General features: G+C 44.9%; 1 protein-coding gene across 3 annotated transcripts in view; it reads right to left on the bottom strand.

The window, feature by feature from the left end:
- pvrl2l (PVR cell adhesion molecule related 2 like) overlaps positions 1–17,599 on the bottom strand; it is a 209,192-nt gene that overhangs the window by 97,062 nt on the left and 94,531 nt on the right. For all 3 annotated transcript variants that reach the window (XM_069516060.1, XM_069516061.1, XM_069516063.1), the window contains exons 4-6: positions 9,849–10,142; positions 6,389–6,506; positions 5,530–5,678 (exon numbers count right to left, since the gene is read on the bottom strand). In XM_069516060.1, the coding sequence (XP_069372161.1) occupies positions 5,530–5,678; positions 6,389–6,506; positions 9,849–10,142 (561 nt within the window). The remainder of the gene's footprint in view (positions 1–5,529; positions 5,679–6,388; positions 6,507–9,848; positions 10,143–17,599) is intronic.

Here is a 17,599-nt window from a genome sequence, read left to right as displayed (position 1 = left end):
AGTCAGTGCAGCGTTTTCCCCCTTGGCCAGATCATCCGATTACTTTATGCACAGGGCTGCATGGTCCAATTTGTCTGTGTGTGTGTGCATGTGTGAAACACTGTGCATGTATTTATGTGTGTGTGTCTATGCAAAGTGAGTGTGTGTCTCTGCAGTGGACAGCTATCTCGCTTCGCCGCAGGCCATTCAGGAAATGCTTCTCTACCGGTCCCGTCAGATGTGAGTGTGTGCGTGCGAGTGTGTAAAGCGCCGGGCGTTTGCATGCGTGTGTGTTTGAACGGCAACAACTGCCCCCAGCCCAGTGCCAGCTGGGCTCCCCATGAAAGGACTGGATGTATGGGGGGGTGATGGGTGGAGGGGTAGAGGACAGACGGGGTCAGGGGCGCCTGCCAGCTCGCTCTTTCAAACTTTTAGAGGACTTTTCTGCCACCGTCCTCCTGCTGTTACCTCTGTCTCCACCCGTCCAGATCTCTGCACCCCCAGCACTCGCTTTTATGACTTCCTAAGCCTCGTCTGAAATCTTTGACTTTTCTCATATCCCCTCCCAACCGCTGCCAACATCCGCTCCAGCTCCCTCTGTGCATGCAGGGTGCGCTGGGCAGATACAGCTGGCACTGCGACATCCATGCAAGTCAAGCGTAGCTGGCGACATGTGCATGTTAATGGATGTGAGTTCAGGTTGAGGCTGTGGAGTGTGTGTGTGTGTGTGTGTGTGTGTGAAGTGGTTGAGGGGGGGGTGCTGTACAAATTTCAGTCCAGTCAGCAAAACACTTGCAAAAACATCCTGCTGTCTTACAGTCGTGTTTTCCCCTGAGAGCTCAGTACATGAGAGAGAAATGGACTCTGTGTGTTTATCAGTTCACTCAAAATGCCTCTAAGTGCCATCCAAGCACTTCCATCAACTCCTCTTCATCCCACTCCTCCTCCTCCTCTTTCCTTCCCTACTGTCCTCTTCCGCCTCCTGCCCCACCTCTCTTCCACTCCCCTATCTCTTTTCCGTTTCTCATGATACCACACACGACCACCTCCCTTATAGCTCTTCCTCCTCCTCCTCCTCCTCCTCTAAGACGGAGGCTGGTGGATCTTAACACGTGACGTCTGTTGACAGCAGCAGAAAAGCCAGACAGCACGGTGCTTTCATCTACCATTTAACAGAACAGAGAGAAGCCGTTAACACTTCTCAGCAGGGAAATTAGCGGCGTGTGTTGGGCCCGAACACGCAAAGTGCCAGGGTATTAACTGTTACATTATTGAGAGCTGGAGTCTTCCACGAGTGACAGTTTAGATCTCATGCTGAGAGACTAGAAGTGGCTTCTATCACTACAGTCACTGACAAGTAGTTTACTTCTAATGGCTCCTCTTTAGGAGACGGATCACTCTGATCTGAAGGTGTCACGACTTCCTGAAGGAAGCATGTCAAGGTGACACCAAACCATTTTTTGCATCAGCCAAACTCCGACAGCTTTTCATAATGACGACTTCCCTGCTGGGAAAAAAATAAAGAAAAAATCATTTACAGTCAGCGGCTGCATCAGGTTAAACCGAGCCGTGGTAATATGCATTCTGACTGCGACAACCGCTCTGACCTTTGATACCGTCTCCCCGCTCGGCGGAGGGGTCAGCGGGGGCCAGCCCGTAATGGTCCCCTTCCTCCACCAAAGCTGTGCCTTGCGCTGAACTAATTGGCTCAATGTATTCATGGTTCCGCAGGTGACGACAGACAAAGCACCACTTTAAAATGTCTTGTTGTGTTCGGCTGTCAGTGCTGTCGTAGCAGCGGGAGTTTGTTGAACCAGCCGGAGCTGTATGTCACCGAGGTATCAGCGAGGTTACAGGGTCTTTGTTAGTGGCAATATTGTTCAACACTAAAAAAAAACATTTTCGCTGTTATTCTGTCAGTGGAGGATTTTTTATTTTTTAATGTTACAGGGAAGAATGGCCACAGAGAGGCTGTATAGAGAAAAGAAGTCCTTATCACGCTGGACAAAAAAGACACCCATGGACATCTGGCTTTTTGTCTGGTGGTAAAATCTGCAATGATTCTGCGTCAGCTGCCACTGCAGTAGTCACAGCTACAGTAAATATGAAGCCTGGATGGACCCACTCAGGTTTCCCTTGTTTAAAAATCCTAAGTCAAGGTGAAAACACCACATCTGATAAATAAACACATGTTTTCAAACCAAGGGCACAAACAGAACAAGTTGGTTCAGTTATTCTCTCCTTTATTGAATTCACCTGTTTTTTTTTTTTTTATTTGAGCAAGATGGAGATTTTTGTGCCTCGGCTTTTAATAACGGCTTCGACTGAGGGCTACGCTGTGTTTTCCAGTGAGAAGACGCATTATTAATTCATCGCGTGCGGATAGTAACCAACCTACTGTGTCAGACTGAATCATTAAACCATGAATCTGGGGATATTCACGGAGGTGAAATGATCCTGTCGTGATTCACCACCGGCGACAGACCGGCCATCTGGAGTGTTGGGAGGTTTCCTGCTACGCTGCTTTAGAATCGGGCCAATGCAAAAGAGAAGGAATGTAAATAGTCACGGGCGGCGGTTCTGATGACGAGCCTATGGGAGGCAGTTGGTGGCCCAATTAATTCAGAGGAAGTCTCTCATTATAGGTCACGATTCGCTTCCTTTTACCACAATTATGAGTTTATTTAACGGACGTCTGCAGTGCCAACACATTAATGTGGTTTAAAGCTACAATATTTATGTCGATCTTTATGTAGATGGATATGTAAGATTATAATATTCACTGAACAGACTCCTGGCACTTGGGAAAGCATTTGCTCTATGTTTACCGTCATTTGTAGCGTCTAATCTTACATGGATAAGTATCCGGCCATATGCTGTGAGGCCTGGGACTTCCATCAACAGGATTTGGAGCCTTTCAGTGGGTATTGTTTTGTTCCGAGACCATTTTATTTAATTTAATTGTCTGTTCCTGTCCTCTGAGACAACACAGTCTATAGAATCAGAGCAAACACACAGAACCCCGTCGATCGCGTACAGCTTCAATGCAGATAAACCAGGTAGGATGAACACAAAGTTTTCCAACTCCCCTCTGCACCATAGACAGTTTGTTAAAACCTCTACACACAATGTTCAGCACACAAACGTGATAGGTGTTACGTTAACAACTGGCACTACTGCACTTAAAGTAGCTTGGACATAAAATGAGGATTTACGTGGCAGAGAGGTTGAAGTGAATTCCATGTGCAAAAACAATTCATAGCTTTGATTCCCACAGCAGTTAAAGTTACTTAAATCTGTGAGGTTGTATGAGAGTGTCCTTGAGCAGCACACAAACTCCCCATGAAGTCACTTTGGGAAAAAGCTGGGGGACGAAACGCAGAAAAAACCCCAACAAAAACAGATATTTTTGTTTGTTCAGTGAGCAAAGTGCCCCCCCCCCCCTTCATTCTGATTTCAATAAGTGTTCAATAAATGTGTTAAACAGAGAGATTACTGCTTCGCTTTATAACCATGTTGTTGTTCTACAAGCAAACGCAGAAACACTGAGGACACGTTCAACACAGAAGAGGATGAATCACAGAGTTTGGGCTTGAACGCCGCTCGTAGGAAAGATGAAAAATGTGTGTGTGCGAGTCCTCAAAGTGCTCCAAGTGTGTGTGTTTGTACTTTGTGGGTTATGTGTTGACTCTGTAATGCAGTGCGTTGAGTTTCTGTGTGTGCTAGAAGGGGAAAGAGTACTCTCCTTGATACTTTGAGTCAGGCACAATGCCATGCTTCCAGCAAGAACTGCAGCAGCTTAGCCACTTCTGAACCTCCCACACATCCCTCCCAACAAACCGCCCCTGCTACAAAGCATCTTTGTTCTCAGATTAGACAATTCCAATCTCCAGCACCGATTTCCCACCGATTTTCTAAATGTAGCTCCCTCCGCTGTCTTTTGGCAAAAGAGGAGAAGTTCTGCTTTGTTACCTTCACGAGGAGGTTGTGTTTTCACCCGCGTCTGTTTGTTGGTTTGTTTGTTTGATTGTCAGATGGATTATGCAAAAACAAAAACAAAAACAAAAAAACGGATTTGCACCGAGCGTGGTGAGTGACGGAGGCCTGCCCAGGAAACAACTCATCACATTTTGGATTCAGATGAAGAGTTGGATCCAGGATTTCTTTTTATTGTTGATGCAGGATTTTTCAAGATGTTTTTAAATTCTCTGGAAATAATTTATCGATCTGAACATTAACCTGTGTGTGGGATAGTTTGGCCTTGCGTGGTCTACAGATATACTGTATTTAGCTTTGTTTTGGAATAAAATGCAAATGCAATATAAAAACAAAAGAAGGAAGAATTCGGACCAGTCACTAAAACACACACACAAACAAACACGCTGATAAAAAAAGACTCAACAGGTTTTGTGCTGATGTTCAGCGAAGCATTTCAGTGTGCAGACATCGTCCTGAGTTTGTGTGTGCTAGTGAGTGTAAAGGTATATGTGTGTGTGTGTGTGTGTCTGTGTGGGATCAACGTGTGAAAGCGTCAGATGGCGACCAAACACCATGGCAACAGCAGCGGAATCACCGGATGAGTGAACGTCAAGAGTCAAAATCCAGCAGAAAGATAAAGATTGCATGCAGACACAGTGTTCACTCTTTCTATCAGACAGAAGAGTAAATAAAATGGTGAGAGAGGAAAGAAAACTCAACAGACTTTGGAGGAGTTAGTCGTTATGAACAAGACAAGGGGGGAAAAAGAGAGAGACAGGAAAACAAACTGGGCAAACTGGCTCACACCAACATGAACCCCCTGGAAAAATGTAGAAACCTTCCAACAATCCCGACACAGTCGCGTCCACTGCAGGGCCAAAACACTCTAATGAGGGCCCCACTCTCAGACTCATAAAACCAAAATTCACATTCAATTTACATCCAGTGGAGTTACAGTTTCCCAGTGGCAGGCGGCCCTGCAGACTCCAGCTTCAGTGTCTCAGTGAGCGGTTTTGATCCGTAGCTATAAAGATTTGGAGTTGGCCCGTCTCTGTGCAGTTTGGCCCTGCTGTGGGGATCGGGTCAATCAACAGCGTCCGCCGTGCCTCGCTCAGAGTTGGACAGCGAGGACGAAAACATGGAAAAATAATCCAATGTGAAGATTGAGAGAAACCAGCGTCCCTGCAGCGCCCAGATCAGCCCTGATCCCAGCGTGTGAGTGTGTGAGTGTGTGTGCGTGTGTGTGAGAGAGAGGGGGATTAATGTTTCTGTGCATGCATGTGTGAGACAGGATGTGGAGTGTGTGTGCATGCATATGTTCATTTGAGTGTCTGTGTGTGTACTCGAGAAAATAGTCCCATTACGTTGAATGGGATGTTGAACTTTATCATCTGTGTTTTTCCATCTTAACTGCAGGTAAATGTACATCTCTGCTCCGTATGTTGAGTGCATCTGAACACGCTTATGCACATGTTCAACACCTGTGTGTGTGTGTGTGTGTGTGTGTGTGTGTGTGTGTGTGTGTGTGTGTGTGTGTGTGTGTGTGTGTCGTTCGAGGGTTGATGGACTCACCGATGACGATGGTGGTGATGTGGTGCCTGCTCGCCCCGTGCTTGTTCTTGACCTCGCAGATGAAGGTGGTGTTGACGGCGTCGTCCACCTTCGGCACCAAGAGCCTGTTGCCCTCCACCACCACCGTGTCGGGCAGAGAACCAGACGCCCTGGAGAGAGGAGGGAGAGGAGGGAATGAAGGGAGGATATTTGGAAGGGATGCAAAAGAAAAGAGAGGAGTGACGAGAGTAATAAGAAGAAGGGAGAGAGAGTAACGAGAAATAATTGAAGGAGGAGGACAGAAGGATGAAGAGAAAAAATGAAAGAAAAAGCAGCGAGGAGGTCGAACATTTTGCATAAAACAAGACGAAGCAAAGGAAAATGAAGATGGCAAATCGATAAGTGTGAGGGAGAGAAAAAATGAGAAAAGAATAAATAGATGAAGATGGTAAAGGATAAATCGAGAGTTGAAAACACGAAGAAAAGAGACGATCTGTGACTGTGATTTCAAAGATACATTTATTGTGAGAGAAGTCACAGACATGTGAACAGCCGCTCTGTCTCCCTGTTCAATATTCATCAAGAAACACACACACACACACACACACACAGACATACACACACACACACACACACACACACACACAGACATACACACACACACAGCACACAGACACACACACACACACACACAGCACGCCATCTGTCCATCAGGCTGAGATGTTTGGAGCTTTCATGTTTATCAGAAATTACAACAAAAAAAAGATCATTAAAGGGAAAAGATTGCAAACTTCTGTCGTGATTATGGGAATGATTAGAAAATCAGTCACTCTCTCCGTCAAAGGTGGAGTGAGACGGATGGAAGGAGTGGGATTCTTACGTGGTCCAGGTGACGTTGGTGGGCGCCGGGTTGCTGCTGGCCAGACATTGGAGCACGGCGCCTGAGCGGCCAACGTACCAGTTTTCGTCGTAGCCCTCTATGGACACGGTGGGCGGGTCTGGAAGAGAGAGAAGAGATTTAACACAGGATAAAAATATAAAGTGCGTAAACAAAGTCAAGAGCCTGAAGTCTGGACACATCGTCGATCACTGGATTGAAGCTTGAAGCTTCAACTTTAAGTTTTTCCTTTTTATATTCTTATTATTCATATTTTTGCAATTTTAACTTTTGAATCTTTTTGTAAAATTGCTTTTATGACATCCTGTTTCTTTGCTCAGTGCTGTATGGCAGATGGCTTTAAATACCCCAATACCCACTTCACAACTTCACAACTATATACAAAATCTGGGACTTTCAGCTGCTCAGTGAAGATTCTCTCTCTTTTCACAAAGTTGCGTAATAGATAACGTCTGTGAAGCGGCCGTGAGGGACACTGAAACACGTGAGTGTTCAGAGAAACGATCGTAAACTGGACGACGTCAGATCATTTCCTGAAATGTTGTTTGTCAAAGTGTCACATCTCCATCAACACCTGGAAACAATGTGTTTGATACGTCGTTTACGCACAGTGACGTGTGAACCTTTTAGCTTTAAGTCTCAAAATCAAGGCAGGAGACGGAAAATCAGTCGCTCGCTTCTGAAAGCGTTTGAATATTGAGGGGAAGTCAAAGCAAAGCAGCGTGTGCAGGAAGTTAAAACGAGGAGAAAACCTTCCGTGGATTTTCTTCCCTTCATGTATTTCATGTTGAAAATCAGACGGAGAGACGGAAAAAACGAGTGAGAGAAAGAGAGGTGTGTGTGTGTGAGAGGAGTGACAGGGTGTCAAGACTAACAGCAGGACAGGAGGGAGGGCCTGTGGTGTTACAGCCTGTGTGTGCGGTCGCGTGTGTGCGATCGTGTGAGCGTGTGTGTTCTTCCTAGAGAGCGTTGACCTATAAAGGCTGATCTGATTTACACAGCAGACAGGAGACGTGATCCCTCACACCATCACTGAACACACACACACACACAAACACAAACACGCAGCGAGGACTCAGTGTGTACGTGTGTGTATATGTGTGTGTTCTGCTACTTCTCTGTTTGTGTGAGAGAAGGAAATGTTTTCAGTCCTCGCTTCAGTTCTTGTTGTTTGCATGGTCCAGTTTAAATCGCTCTAAAATACCAAAGGTTGACGGCGTTCATTGTTCTTGCAGCACGAAGCCGAGAGCTCCGTCCTCTACCTCATCAGGTTTTCAGTACGTTTCGTTACGTGCACAGTAAAACGCGTTGACAACGTGCAGCACGGTCAGAGAGCTGCAGGAGACGAGCAGAGAAAAGTTGGCATGACTCAGAGTTCATGTTTCATATTTTATATTTTTGTAGAAATCTTTCAGATCAATATTCTCTCTGTGTTTATTAAGCATTTTTTTATTTTTTTAACACAACTGGTACTTTAACCATTTATCTCGGTTTACTGACTTGCGTCCCCTTTTAGTTCAACTTGTGCAGATGTTGAAGATATGAGACTTTTGAAGAGGCGACATCCCAGCGAGCAAAAATACCGATGGAGGCACCGGAGGAAGGTTCCTCCTGCAGATAAAGATCAGGAGAAGACACTGAGGAATCCGTGTGCTCACACATACAGAAGTGAGATCTCTCAGCCTCGTTTGTGCTCGTATTTGAGTCTATATACGGTTACATGTGTTAACTTTACATGTGCACGATGAATACGCCCACACACACACACACACGCACACTCTCAATCTGCTGAATCTCTAGTTACAGAGTGTGTGTATGTGAAGCCAGGACATTTAATTTGATAAGAGTGTGTGTGTTTGTGTAGCCAGCGGTCATGTGTAGGTATCACATTTATTCCTTGTTACTGCTTGTAACAGCTGGACCGGCAGTCTGATTGTGTGTGTGTGTGTGTGTGTGCGTGTGTGTGTGTGTTTGTGAGTGCACAGTCTAAAAATTGCAGATTATAAAAAAGAGGCTGAACAGAAACAATCTGTTCCATCTTTGCAGCGAGCGGCGGCGAGGTCACACAGTGGAGACGACGCTGTGGGCTTGTCTAAATCTCTGCAAAGCTACGCTGAACCTGTGTAATATTGTAATCCCATGTAAATTAGAATGGAATTTAAGGATTAAACGAAAACAACGTGTGCGCCAGCATGTGTGTAAACATGGACGTTCATGATTTTCTATTCTCCCGAAGTCCAGAAGGAACATCTCTGGCAACATTTTGTGCCGTTTACTTATTTGGTGCAGTCGTGGAAGTTAAGGATCAGGTGTCAGACTGGAACAGGAGAAGCTTATGGTTGACGGTACGCAGACAGATAAGCAGCAACTGAACGTTCTACGTTGGATTCCTACAGACGATGGCAAAGACAGATTTCTTTATGGTGGCTGGTTCGACTCTGACGGAGAGGTCGGTTGTGTTTGTTTGGGAGAAATGAGTTCTGTGTACAGATCCGTAATGAAGAAACAGCTCGGAGCTCAATGTTGGAAATATATTATGTTATTAAAATGTTATTTCCAGTTTGTTCTGAAAGTGTGGTGAGACAAATTAGACCGCGACGGGCTGACACAGTCCAGGTAATGAGAAACACGGCACCATTATAAAAGGACAACTGTAATGTAAGACATCTGTTCAATAAAATGAATATTTTTTATAGTCTGCGGTAATTGTTTGGCTAACTTGTGATAAATTTAGGTTGTGAATAAATGTTTTAAAAACAACTTTAACCAAGGATTAATATATTCTAGTCAAGATTCTTGTTCCTAAAACATCTCAACTCGTGTAATCTACACCCCGGATGATTTAATCTGCCATGAGACCATAAAGCTGGACAAACATAACTCCAGTCTCACTAATGAGGAGTGGACTGTGCTTAAAGTTTATTAGTTATTTCTTTAATTGAGTCTAATTGGCTTCATTCTTCTTTGTCTCAAACTAATAAAACTGTATTAAATGTTTGTAATCACTTCACATCGTCGTGGCATCTATCAGTTTGTTTGGCTCCTGCAGATCATTAGAGAAGTGGAGGAAGTCCTGCACACTAACATATTAAAGAATCAGCTTCTCACAGCGTTGATATACGGTAAACGTGGACTGTTTGTCTTTATATCTGGCAACGTGCCGAACTTTTATAGATCAGCGGTAAAGAGTCGGCAGGTGGCTGCCAAAGAAAAGGCCTGAAGGCTCCGGCAGAGCACTGATCTGTGTCTGAAGTTATTGGCAGTCGGCACTTTTGGATCGAGACGAGCCGTCTGTATCCTTAGTTGGACCCGTGATACATGATAGTGGAAAAGGTTGTGCAGTGTTTATTGTTTATGCTCAAAAACAAATTACGAAGTGAAAATATCAAGTGTGTGTGTGTGTGTGTGTGTGTGTGTGTGTGTGTGTGTGTGTTCTGCTTACACTCCACGGAGAGTTTAAGAGGGTAGACCCACGGCCGCTCCTGCGTCCTCTGCTCCACCATGCAGGTCACCTCTCTGCCGTTATCCGCCGGTGTGGGAACCAGGCGGTACTCGCTGCGTACCGTCACCGTCCCATCTGGGCCGTTGGTGGTGCTGGTCGAGTGGTTGCCTCCGATCGACGCCAGCCACTTGATGGTCGCAGCCGGTTTGCCCTCCGCCGCCTCGCACTGGGCAACCACCACCGATTTGGTGCCTGCCTGGACTGTCACCACCTTGGCTGAGTTCTTAGGTTTGGCTGGAGGAGGGGGGAGGGGGACAGAGAGGGGGAGATAAAAAAAAGAAATATGGGGAAGATGTGAGAGGGAGGAGATGATAAGAATCCAGACAGGACACAAGGGATGAGGAGAACAGAGGAGAAAGAAAAATGGTAGCAGAGGGAGAGAGATGAAAAAATAACGGGTGGTGAGAGGAAAGTGACATCAAACGTGAGGCAGGAGGAGGAGGAGGAGGAGAGGGAGGAGGAGGAGGGCAGGAGAGAGGAGGGTTCAATCAGTTTGTTGTGCATATACACCGCGGCAGCCTACTGTGGCTGTAATGAAACTCAGAGGAGGGCGGGGGGGGCCTCCGGTGTGACCCCGGGCCCCAACATCAAGAAGACGGAAGAAAAAGTTAAAGACGGATCCTGAAAAAACTAAATGTTTAGAAATAAATCGAGTTATTTCAAGATTATCGTCAGTTAATACACAAGAAAGCAGATTTATCCAACGTGGCGGGACGAGGCCCGTAATGAAGCAATGAGGTGTGTGTGTGTTAATGTGTTCATTAAAATGGTGCAGACCAATGTCTCTTTTTAAAAATCTGGATCTGAGATAAAGTTACACGACCCTCGTATCGCACCTTTCACAGAGGGAGGCACTTTTGTGTTTCTGACTTTGACCTAAAGGTTTTCATCATCGGAGGATTAAACCCTCAACTGAAGCCAGACTTCCAAATTACAAAAGGTAACAAGGCTTTTACTTTCCAACAGTGATGTGCAGAACTTTGCTTCCCTCCTCCCATCACATCAGCTTTGTTAAATCGGACTGGACTCTTTATATCAAGTGTCAATGTTCCATGAAAACGTCCTTATTCTTTTTTTAAATGAAAACTCAACCTCTGATTCGACCAGTCAATCTGGAAATGTCAGTGAATTCCATTATTTTGTGATGTCAAGTGTTGCGATTTACTTTTCTCTAGCACACACTTCTTTTTTACTTCAGAAATTGATTTCATAAATTTCCCCTCAATTCCTTTCAATGATTCGAATGCAGCTGAGACTGAAGTGGAAAGAATTTACCAAGCAAGAAATTCTTTCCACTAAACTCAAAAATCTCTCTGTGGAAATGTGACCGAACATTCAAACATTCAAATTTCGCAGCAGAGTCAATCCATCGATTTAGAATTAGCTCTTGGGGACGAAATGAATCAATATCAAATCGAGACAAATCAATGTTTCACACCGAGTTCAATGCTGCTGACCTCAAATTTGCACCGTTGAGACAAAAACAGTCAATGAGCTGCATTTATGAATCACTTTTTTCTCCTCTTAACGACCACTCATAGTGATTTACTGTGAAAAACACACACATGCATTCACTCAGCTCTTTTATATGAGGCACAGCCGTCAGGAGCAACCTGGCGGTTCAGTGTCCTGCCCGAGGTCACGTTGGACGAGCTGGGAATAGAACCTCCGACCCTCCGATTAGTGGACGACCCCCTCTGCACCTCCTGAGCCTCGGCTGCTTTGAGAGTGATGACCTTTAAGTGAACAGATCTATAGAGGTGAAGAGGGTTTGAATTTCACCCTTGTCTCCGTCTCCTCTCATCGTCCTCACGACGGACAGAGTTTTCTTCTTCTCGCCGGGGAGCGCAAATCTGGAGAAGCCCTGAATCACGTTATCTGATTATCTGATCACAGCTTCGCTCACAAACATCCTGAGTCGAGTCCCGACGGGTCGATAACACAGCAGTTCATCCAACACACCTTCTGCTTGACCACATTTCCCACATTCAAACGTTTCACGTAGAAAAAGTGACGGCCCAGATGTTGCTGTGCAGGTTTACAATTCTTTTCTCGGTGGTTTGGAATCATTTTGTAAAAAGCTCCTGGAAAAACCAACCGGCTATGGTTAACCCTTCGATTTGCGATTATCAATTTACTCCCTCCTTTATTTCTTGTTATGTAAATTCACAGTCTCAGTCATTATCTCCGTGTATTTGCAGACGGTGCAGTCAGCTTTTTTTACTGGCTTCAAAGTTAATCTGAAATTCAGATCCAGGCAGCATTTATTTAAAAAGGTCCAAAGAGTCTTACAATGTTTTCTTTGTGAAACCAGGAGGAATCACAGCGTGGTGGATAAAACAAAAAGCAAAATGAATAGAGCTGCGACAAAAAGAGACGAGGGAGGAGAGAGTTCACTCACGAGGGAGAGAGAGAGGACACAGACAGAGGGAAAAATAAGCAGAGAGCGACTTTGTAGAAATGAGAGGAGAGTGAGGCCGAGTGTCGGTGATTGATCTGGGGACTTAAACAAGTCAGAGGTATCCGTCCCTGATGTGCTTCGTGACATCGCATCCACTTCAGCTCGCTGCCTCACATCGGCTCGGAGTAATTTGAAAGCAAGCAGGACGCCACGCTAACAGAACCGAATAAACACAGCTGCCCTCACACACACCCCCCCCCCACAACCCTCCTGTGGTACTATCAGCCGCTCGAATGCCAGCGACTTCGCAGGGAGACAGGAAATTGCATCACGGTAATGTTTGCAAACACCATCGACTGCTCGAGGTGCGTTTGGTTTACGTAAAGTACTCAGAGATTTGTGGAAACTGAAATGTTGCACTTCCACATTCGCAGAATAAAATACAGAGATATGATTTGAACTCCAGAAACAATTTGACTTAAGCTGTGAAAAACAGCTGGTGGGAAATTTCCCTTGAGCAGATCAGATGCTTGCCCTATCTTGAACCTGGGACTTCTCACAGCCGCTCTTTCTTTTGCACCTCGGCAGCAGGAACAGAACCCGGCCTGAGACTGGAAGATTTCCAGTTTGACTCCTGAACAAGTTGGGAATATCTGCCGGGCGAGGGGATTTTCTAAGCGAGTGCGAAGCCGGCTGTTGCTGAATTAAGGCGGCGTCCACACAGGACAGCTGACATCTGTCATCGTCACTGCGCCGAAGCCCGGCAGCCGGACCGGAAATTACAGAGGTCCAGTACTGACCCGCAGCGTCACTTTCACTTTGTGCTGCAGTGAACCATCAGGACTCCGAGCTAACAGCGATATGGACCAGAACTGGGCCGGACTCCAGTCTTTAGAAAAACCCAGATTACAAGCGGTTTGTTGCGTTTGGCTCTGAATCCAAATGCTGCTGTTGAGATGTCGCTGATTAGAGGGGAGACATTTCTGGACTGACGCGCCCCCGCCCCCTCACCATCACTTAATCATTTACTGCCTTAAATAAACAAAATCTGACCCAGAATCAGCTCCTAACTGGGTCGTTACAGTGCAGCTCCCGGTTCAACAGATCTAACAGATGAGTCCATGAATCCATGGTTCGGTTCAGAAACCTTTCCAAACAGGCAGAGCTTTCTGTTTTGACTCCACGTCTCACTTCTTTGGACCCTCAACCACAAACACACACGAGATGATCGGCTCTCGAGATACACGTGATGTATTTTATTTTTAGTTTATACTTTGCTGCATCCGTTCACCCCAAAAAAATCAATGAGAAGCTTCTGGATCTTTGGGATTCATGTCTCACCAGCTGCCCAGGTTTGTAAACATCTTCTCCCAGACCGACGCGCTGCTGCGGAATATTTCCAGACATTGTTGGGGGAGAAACATCTGTTTGGCTCTCCACGTCTGCTCAGCTGTTAACAAGAGATGAATATTCAAGGAACACAGGAATAGTTCATACTGCAATTATTCTTCTGTGTGTGTTGTTTTGACAACTCATTATTGGCTGCTGGAGATGTTGACAAAATGCATTAATTTAAGCTTGAGACTAATTTGGCTCATTTAAGCTTGAAAGCACTCGTTAAGTGCCTGAAATGGAAAAGGATGAAATTAAAAGAATTTTCAAAGCAAAGAACTAAACTAACAGAAATGTTTTTCACCTCTCAACCCACGGACCTGACCCTGAACACAAACAAGACAGAACCTGGAGGCCTCACATCTCTTTTTGTCGGTTCGTTGGCAGAGATGCAAACGGACCTTGTGGGAAGGATGAGTCCTATTTGTTTCAGATCCAAGTTAAAGTGTGGATCCAGGAATTGTTGTTTCTCTGCAGCGTTTCTCACAGAATGAATCTACGGATGCACACGCATGCACACGGTGGTTTCTCTCAAGTGCAGCAGATTGTGACAGGTACACACACTCAAGAGTGAAAGATGCGTTGCTGTGCACTGATGCCTCTCGCTGGTACGTGCACAACTGCCGCTGAGACTATGAGGTCTGACTGGAGTTACTTTTTAATTTCTGTGAACCTTTGTTCATCCAGGGGAGGTTTGCTGTGCACACTTGATTTCTTCAGGGCAAGACCCCGTTTCTCCATCCTTCACATATTTTCACCTGGGAGCTACAACGTCTGTCTCACTGCTGCTGGCGACTGAGACTGAGACGAGGACGAGGACGACTGAGGTCATGATGTTTTACTGAAGAATGTCTCAACAGTTGGTGTTGAGGGAGAGAAGAGCATTCTTTCTGTGTTCACTGGATAAAATCTATTATTTACCTGAAAACTCAAGTGTCACAGACACAGAACTGTCGCACAGGTGCTCGAAGTCTAATCCAACAAGTTTAAACACAATAAAAACAGTTTTTAAGTGGATCCTGACGACAGACATGAATTACTGCATTTGTTGTATGACTCCGCCAACAAGTGCAGTTTCTTGAAAATATTTCTTTTTTAAAATAGTTTACACTAAAACATAAATGTTCTCACGAATAAGTAAAATCTAAACAAATAAAACCAAACTTGCAGAATTTTCTTATTTTTAAGGTTTTGTAACTATTCTTTGTGCAAAATGTAAAAACATTAATACACATCTTCTCTGTATTGTTAATTCTGCAGAACCAGTTTTTCACATATCGACAAATATAACACAGATATGTTTGTACACTTAGCAGTTTGTCAATAAAATATGAAAATATAAAATCTTTCACAATTTAAATAGCACTAGTATTTCCTCCATTGCTACACCATAAATGAACCTTTACTCTAAATTCTAAATACATCTTCTGTTTAATTAAGACAAATATTAACTACGTGGATTTTGAAAATAGTAGTTTGTGTATAAAATAAGTAGAGTTGTATTGTCACGTTCCAAGATTGAACATAATATCTGCTTGAAAAAGAGAAGTATGCAATCAGGGCTTTGTTTTATTCGAAGCTAGATCTTCAGTGCAGGCCCGGACGGCTGGTCTTCATTTACCTGTTGACTTTCTGGATTTCAATAACGTTAATCCTTGGCGAGGAAGAAAGAGAAATAAAATGTCCACCCATCAACGTCCGCTCCGGCACTGAGTCGTGTCTGGCAGAGGGAAAGCTTCGCTGCAGTCTGCTACTTATTCACCACTCTGATGATGCATGGACTCCAGCCAGTGACCCTTCAGTGTGCGGCCACTCCTCTGACCTCTGCACTGCACCAACACTCTTCAAATTCAAATTCAGCTCAGTCTGGATCTCTGAGCAGTTTATTCATCTCCGAGACTTCCCCAGTTGTATTTCTGTCCTGCTAGCTGCACTGTAACCGATGCGGCTCCAACAACCACAAATCATTTTGTGCGGCCACCATCCAAAACCATATAATCACTGGCAGGCGAGTGATTCTTCAACCGCACCCTGATAAGTGGGAATAAGATTGGCTGGCAGTGATGCTGCAGCCTGTAAGTTCTGATACGATGGGCTGTAGGTATTCATACTAAAGTAAGTTGTGATGTGATTGGGGTGCTGTCGTAAATTCATTACAGTCTAATGCGATTGGAAGATTCTACATTTGACTAAAAGGACAAACTGTGTACACCTCCACCAGATTCCATATTGAGTTCAGATTCATATATCATCATCTATCAACTGCTCAGATTAAACAGAGACAAAATACACTTTCCCTCATGTGGCTGGAATAAATAAAGCTGAACAAAGATCACGACTCAAAATAAACTAGTGAGCTTAGGAATACAAATATCTAAGGGTGAAGAAGAGGAGCCGAACACAGACGAAGACGTTGAACTCGTAAAAAGACGATGAGATTGGAGAGGTTTTGATTCGAGGCCTGATGCCGGCGTGAATGTGCTGTAAACAAAAACATGTGATCTGTGCGGTAAAATTTAAACGTACAATAGGTGTTAGCATTTGTTAGCTGTGGTCAGAGATCCACCTGCCGGCCGCTCCTTCCACAACTGTCAGTGACGTTACTCCGGTTAAAGTTGTGTTTTTGCGTAACCCTGCTTACGATTGAGAAACAGTCGGGGGGTGAAAACATAGCCCACAGATAAAATGTGACTGTGGGACGCTCAGTTCACCGAGTGCATTTTTTTAAATGGACGAGAATCTGTCCGAGAGAGCTTGGCAGCGCTGCGGCTTTAGACAAAAGGTGATTCAGTGAGCCCTCCAGCAGGTATTTCCCAGTCTGCTCCTGCTCTGTGCCAGCAGCAGCAGTTTAGGAGACTTAGCCCACATCCATCTGCAAACCCGCCAGAATATCTCCGTGTTTTCTCTGCGAGGAGGCCAAGTTCTGCATCTCCCGTTCGCCTCTGTTCTGCGTGAGAGAAGCTTCCAGAGGTGGATTTCCTATTGTTGTGTGAAGGGTTTTTACTTTAGAAGAACTACCAGGGAAAATATTATTGGCCCAGCTGGGAGAACACATGAAAGGAACTGCGGAGCACTTCTTTCCACGAAGCTCGCTGGCAGCAGCTACTGGCGTACTGTAATGAATTAAATTTAATTACTGCTCGCTTACTGAACAGCATCTCCACAGTGACTTACAGGAGAGAGAGTGCTCTGCTTTAGTTTGGAAGATAAGAATCGTCAAACCCTAGTTTGAGGCAGAAACAAATTAAAAACACACACAGTCAACACCTGAATACTTTAGTTTTTTGTTTTTTTCTTCAGGAATCCAGCTGTCATTCAAATCTCCCCCTTTATTGTGCTGGGACAAAATAAAACACACTTTTCTGAAATTGCAGCCAATTTGTGCAAGCAAAAGGGACAAAGTCTCCCCCACATCTCACCCTGACAAACAGAATCCATACGATACAAAAGGAGGAAGCAGCAGGCGGCCTCCGTGCAAACAATACGATTTGTGTAGATTCAGTGTTTCGACGTGTGCACTCGTTATCGTACAAGCTCTGACGCTCTGGGCCATCTTACTGTTAGAACAGCACTTCCATGTAAGAGTAGAGGGAACTGTTGTTCTCCACATTCAAGCATGCAGCCTCCTCGTTGTGGAGAGAAAGGCGCCAGGCGTTTGATTCCTTTGTGAGCGGAGTGCAAACGGGAGGACATGTGGGTGGATGAAAAACACCAGCTGTCTCCGATTACAAACAGGATGTGTCCCCCGCTGACTGCAACTGAACATCCACTCAGATTCACAAATCGAGGCATCGAGGTAACTTAAAGAAATTCTACACATTTCAGGGTTTTTTTTGGGTTGAAAAACAAAAACGGTTGCACAGCCAAGCCCAATGAATCCTGGGATAATTTGGGAAGG

Source organism: Paralichthys olivaceus, chromosome 20 (genome assembly GCF_024713975.1).
Source record: "Paralichthys olivaceus isolate ysfri-2021 chromosome 20, ASM2471397v2, whole genome shotgun sequence".
In the NCBI taxonomy this organism is placed as follows: domain Eukaryota; kingdom Metazoa; phylum Chordata; class Actinopteri; order Pleuronectiformes; family Paralichthyidae; genus Paralichthys; species Paralichthys olivaceus.
Note: the sequence above shows the minus strand (reverse complement) of the source record. Positions and strands in the feature narration are given on the sequence as shown.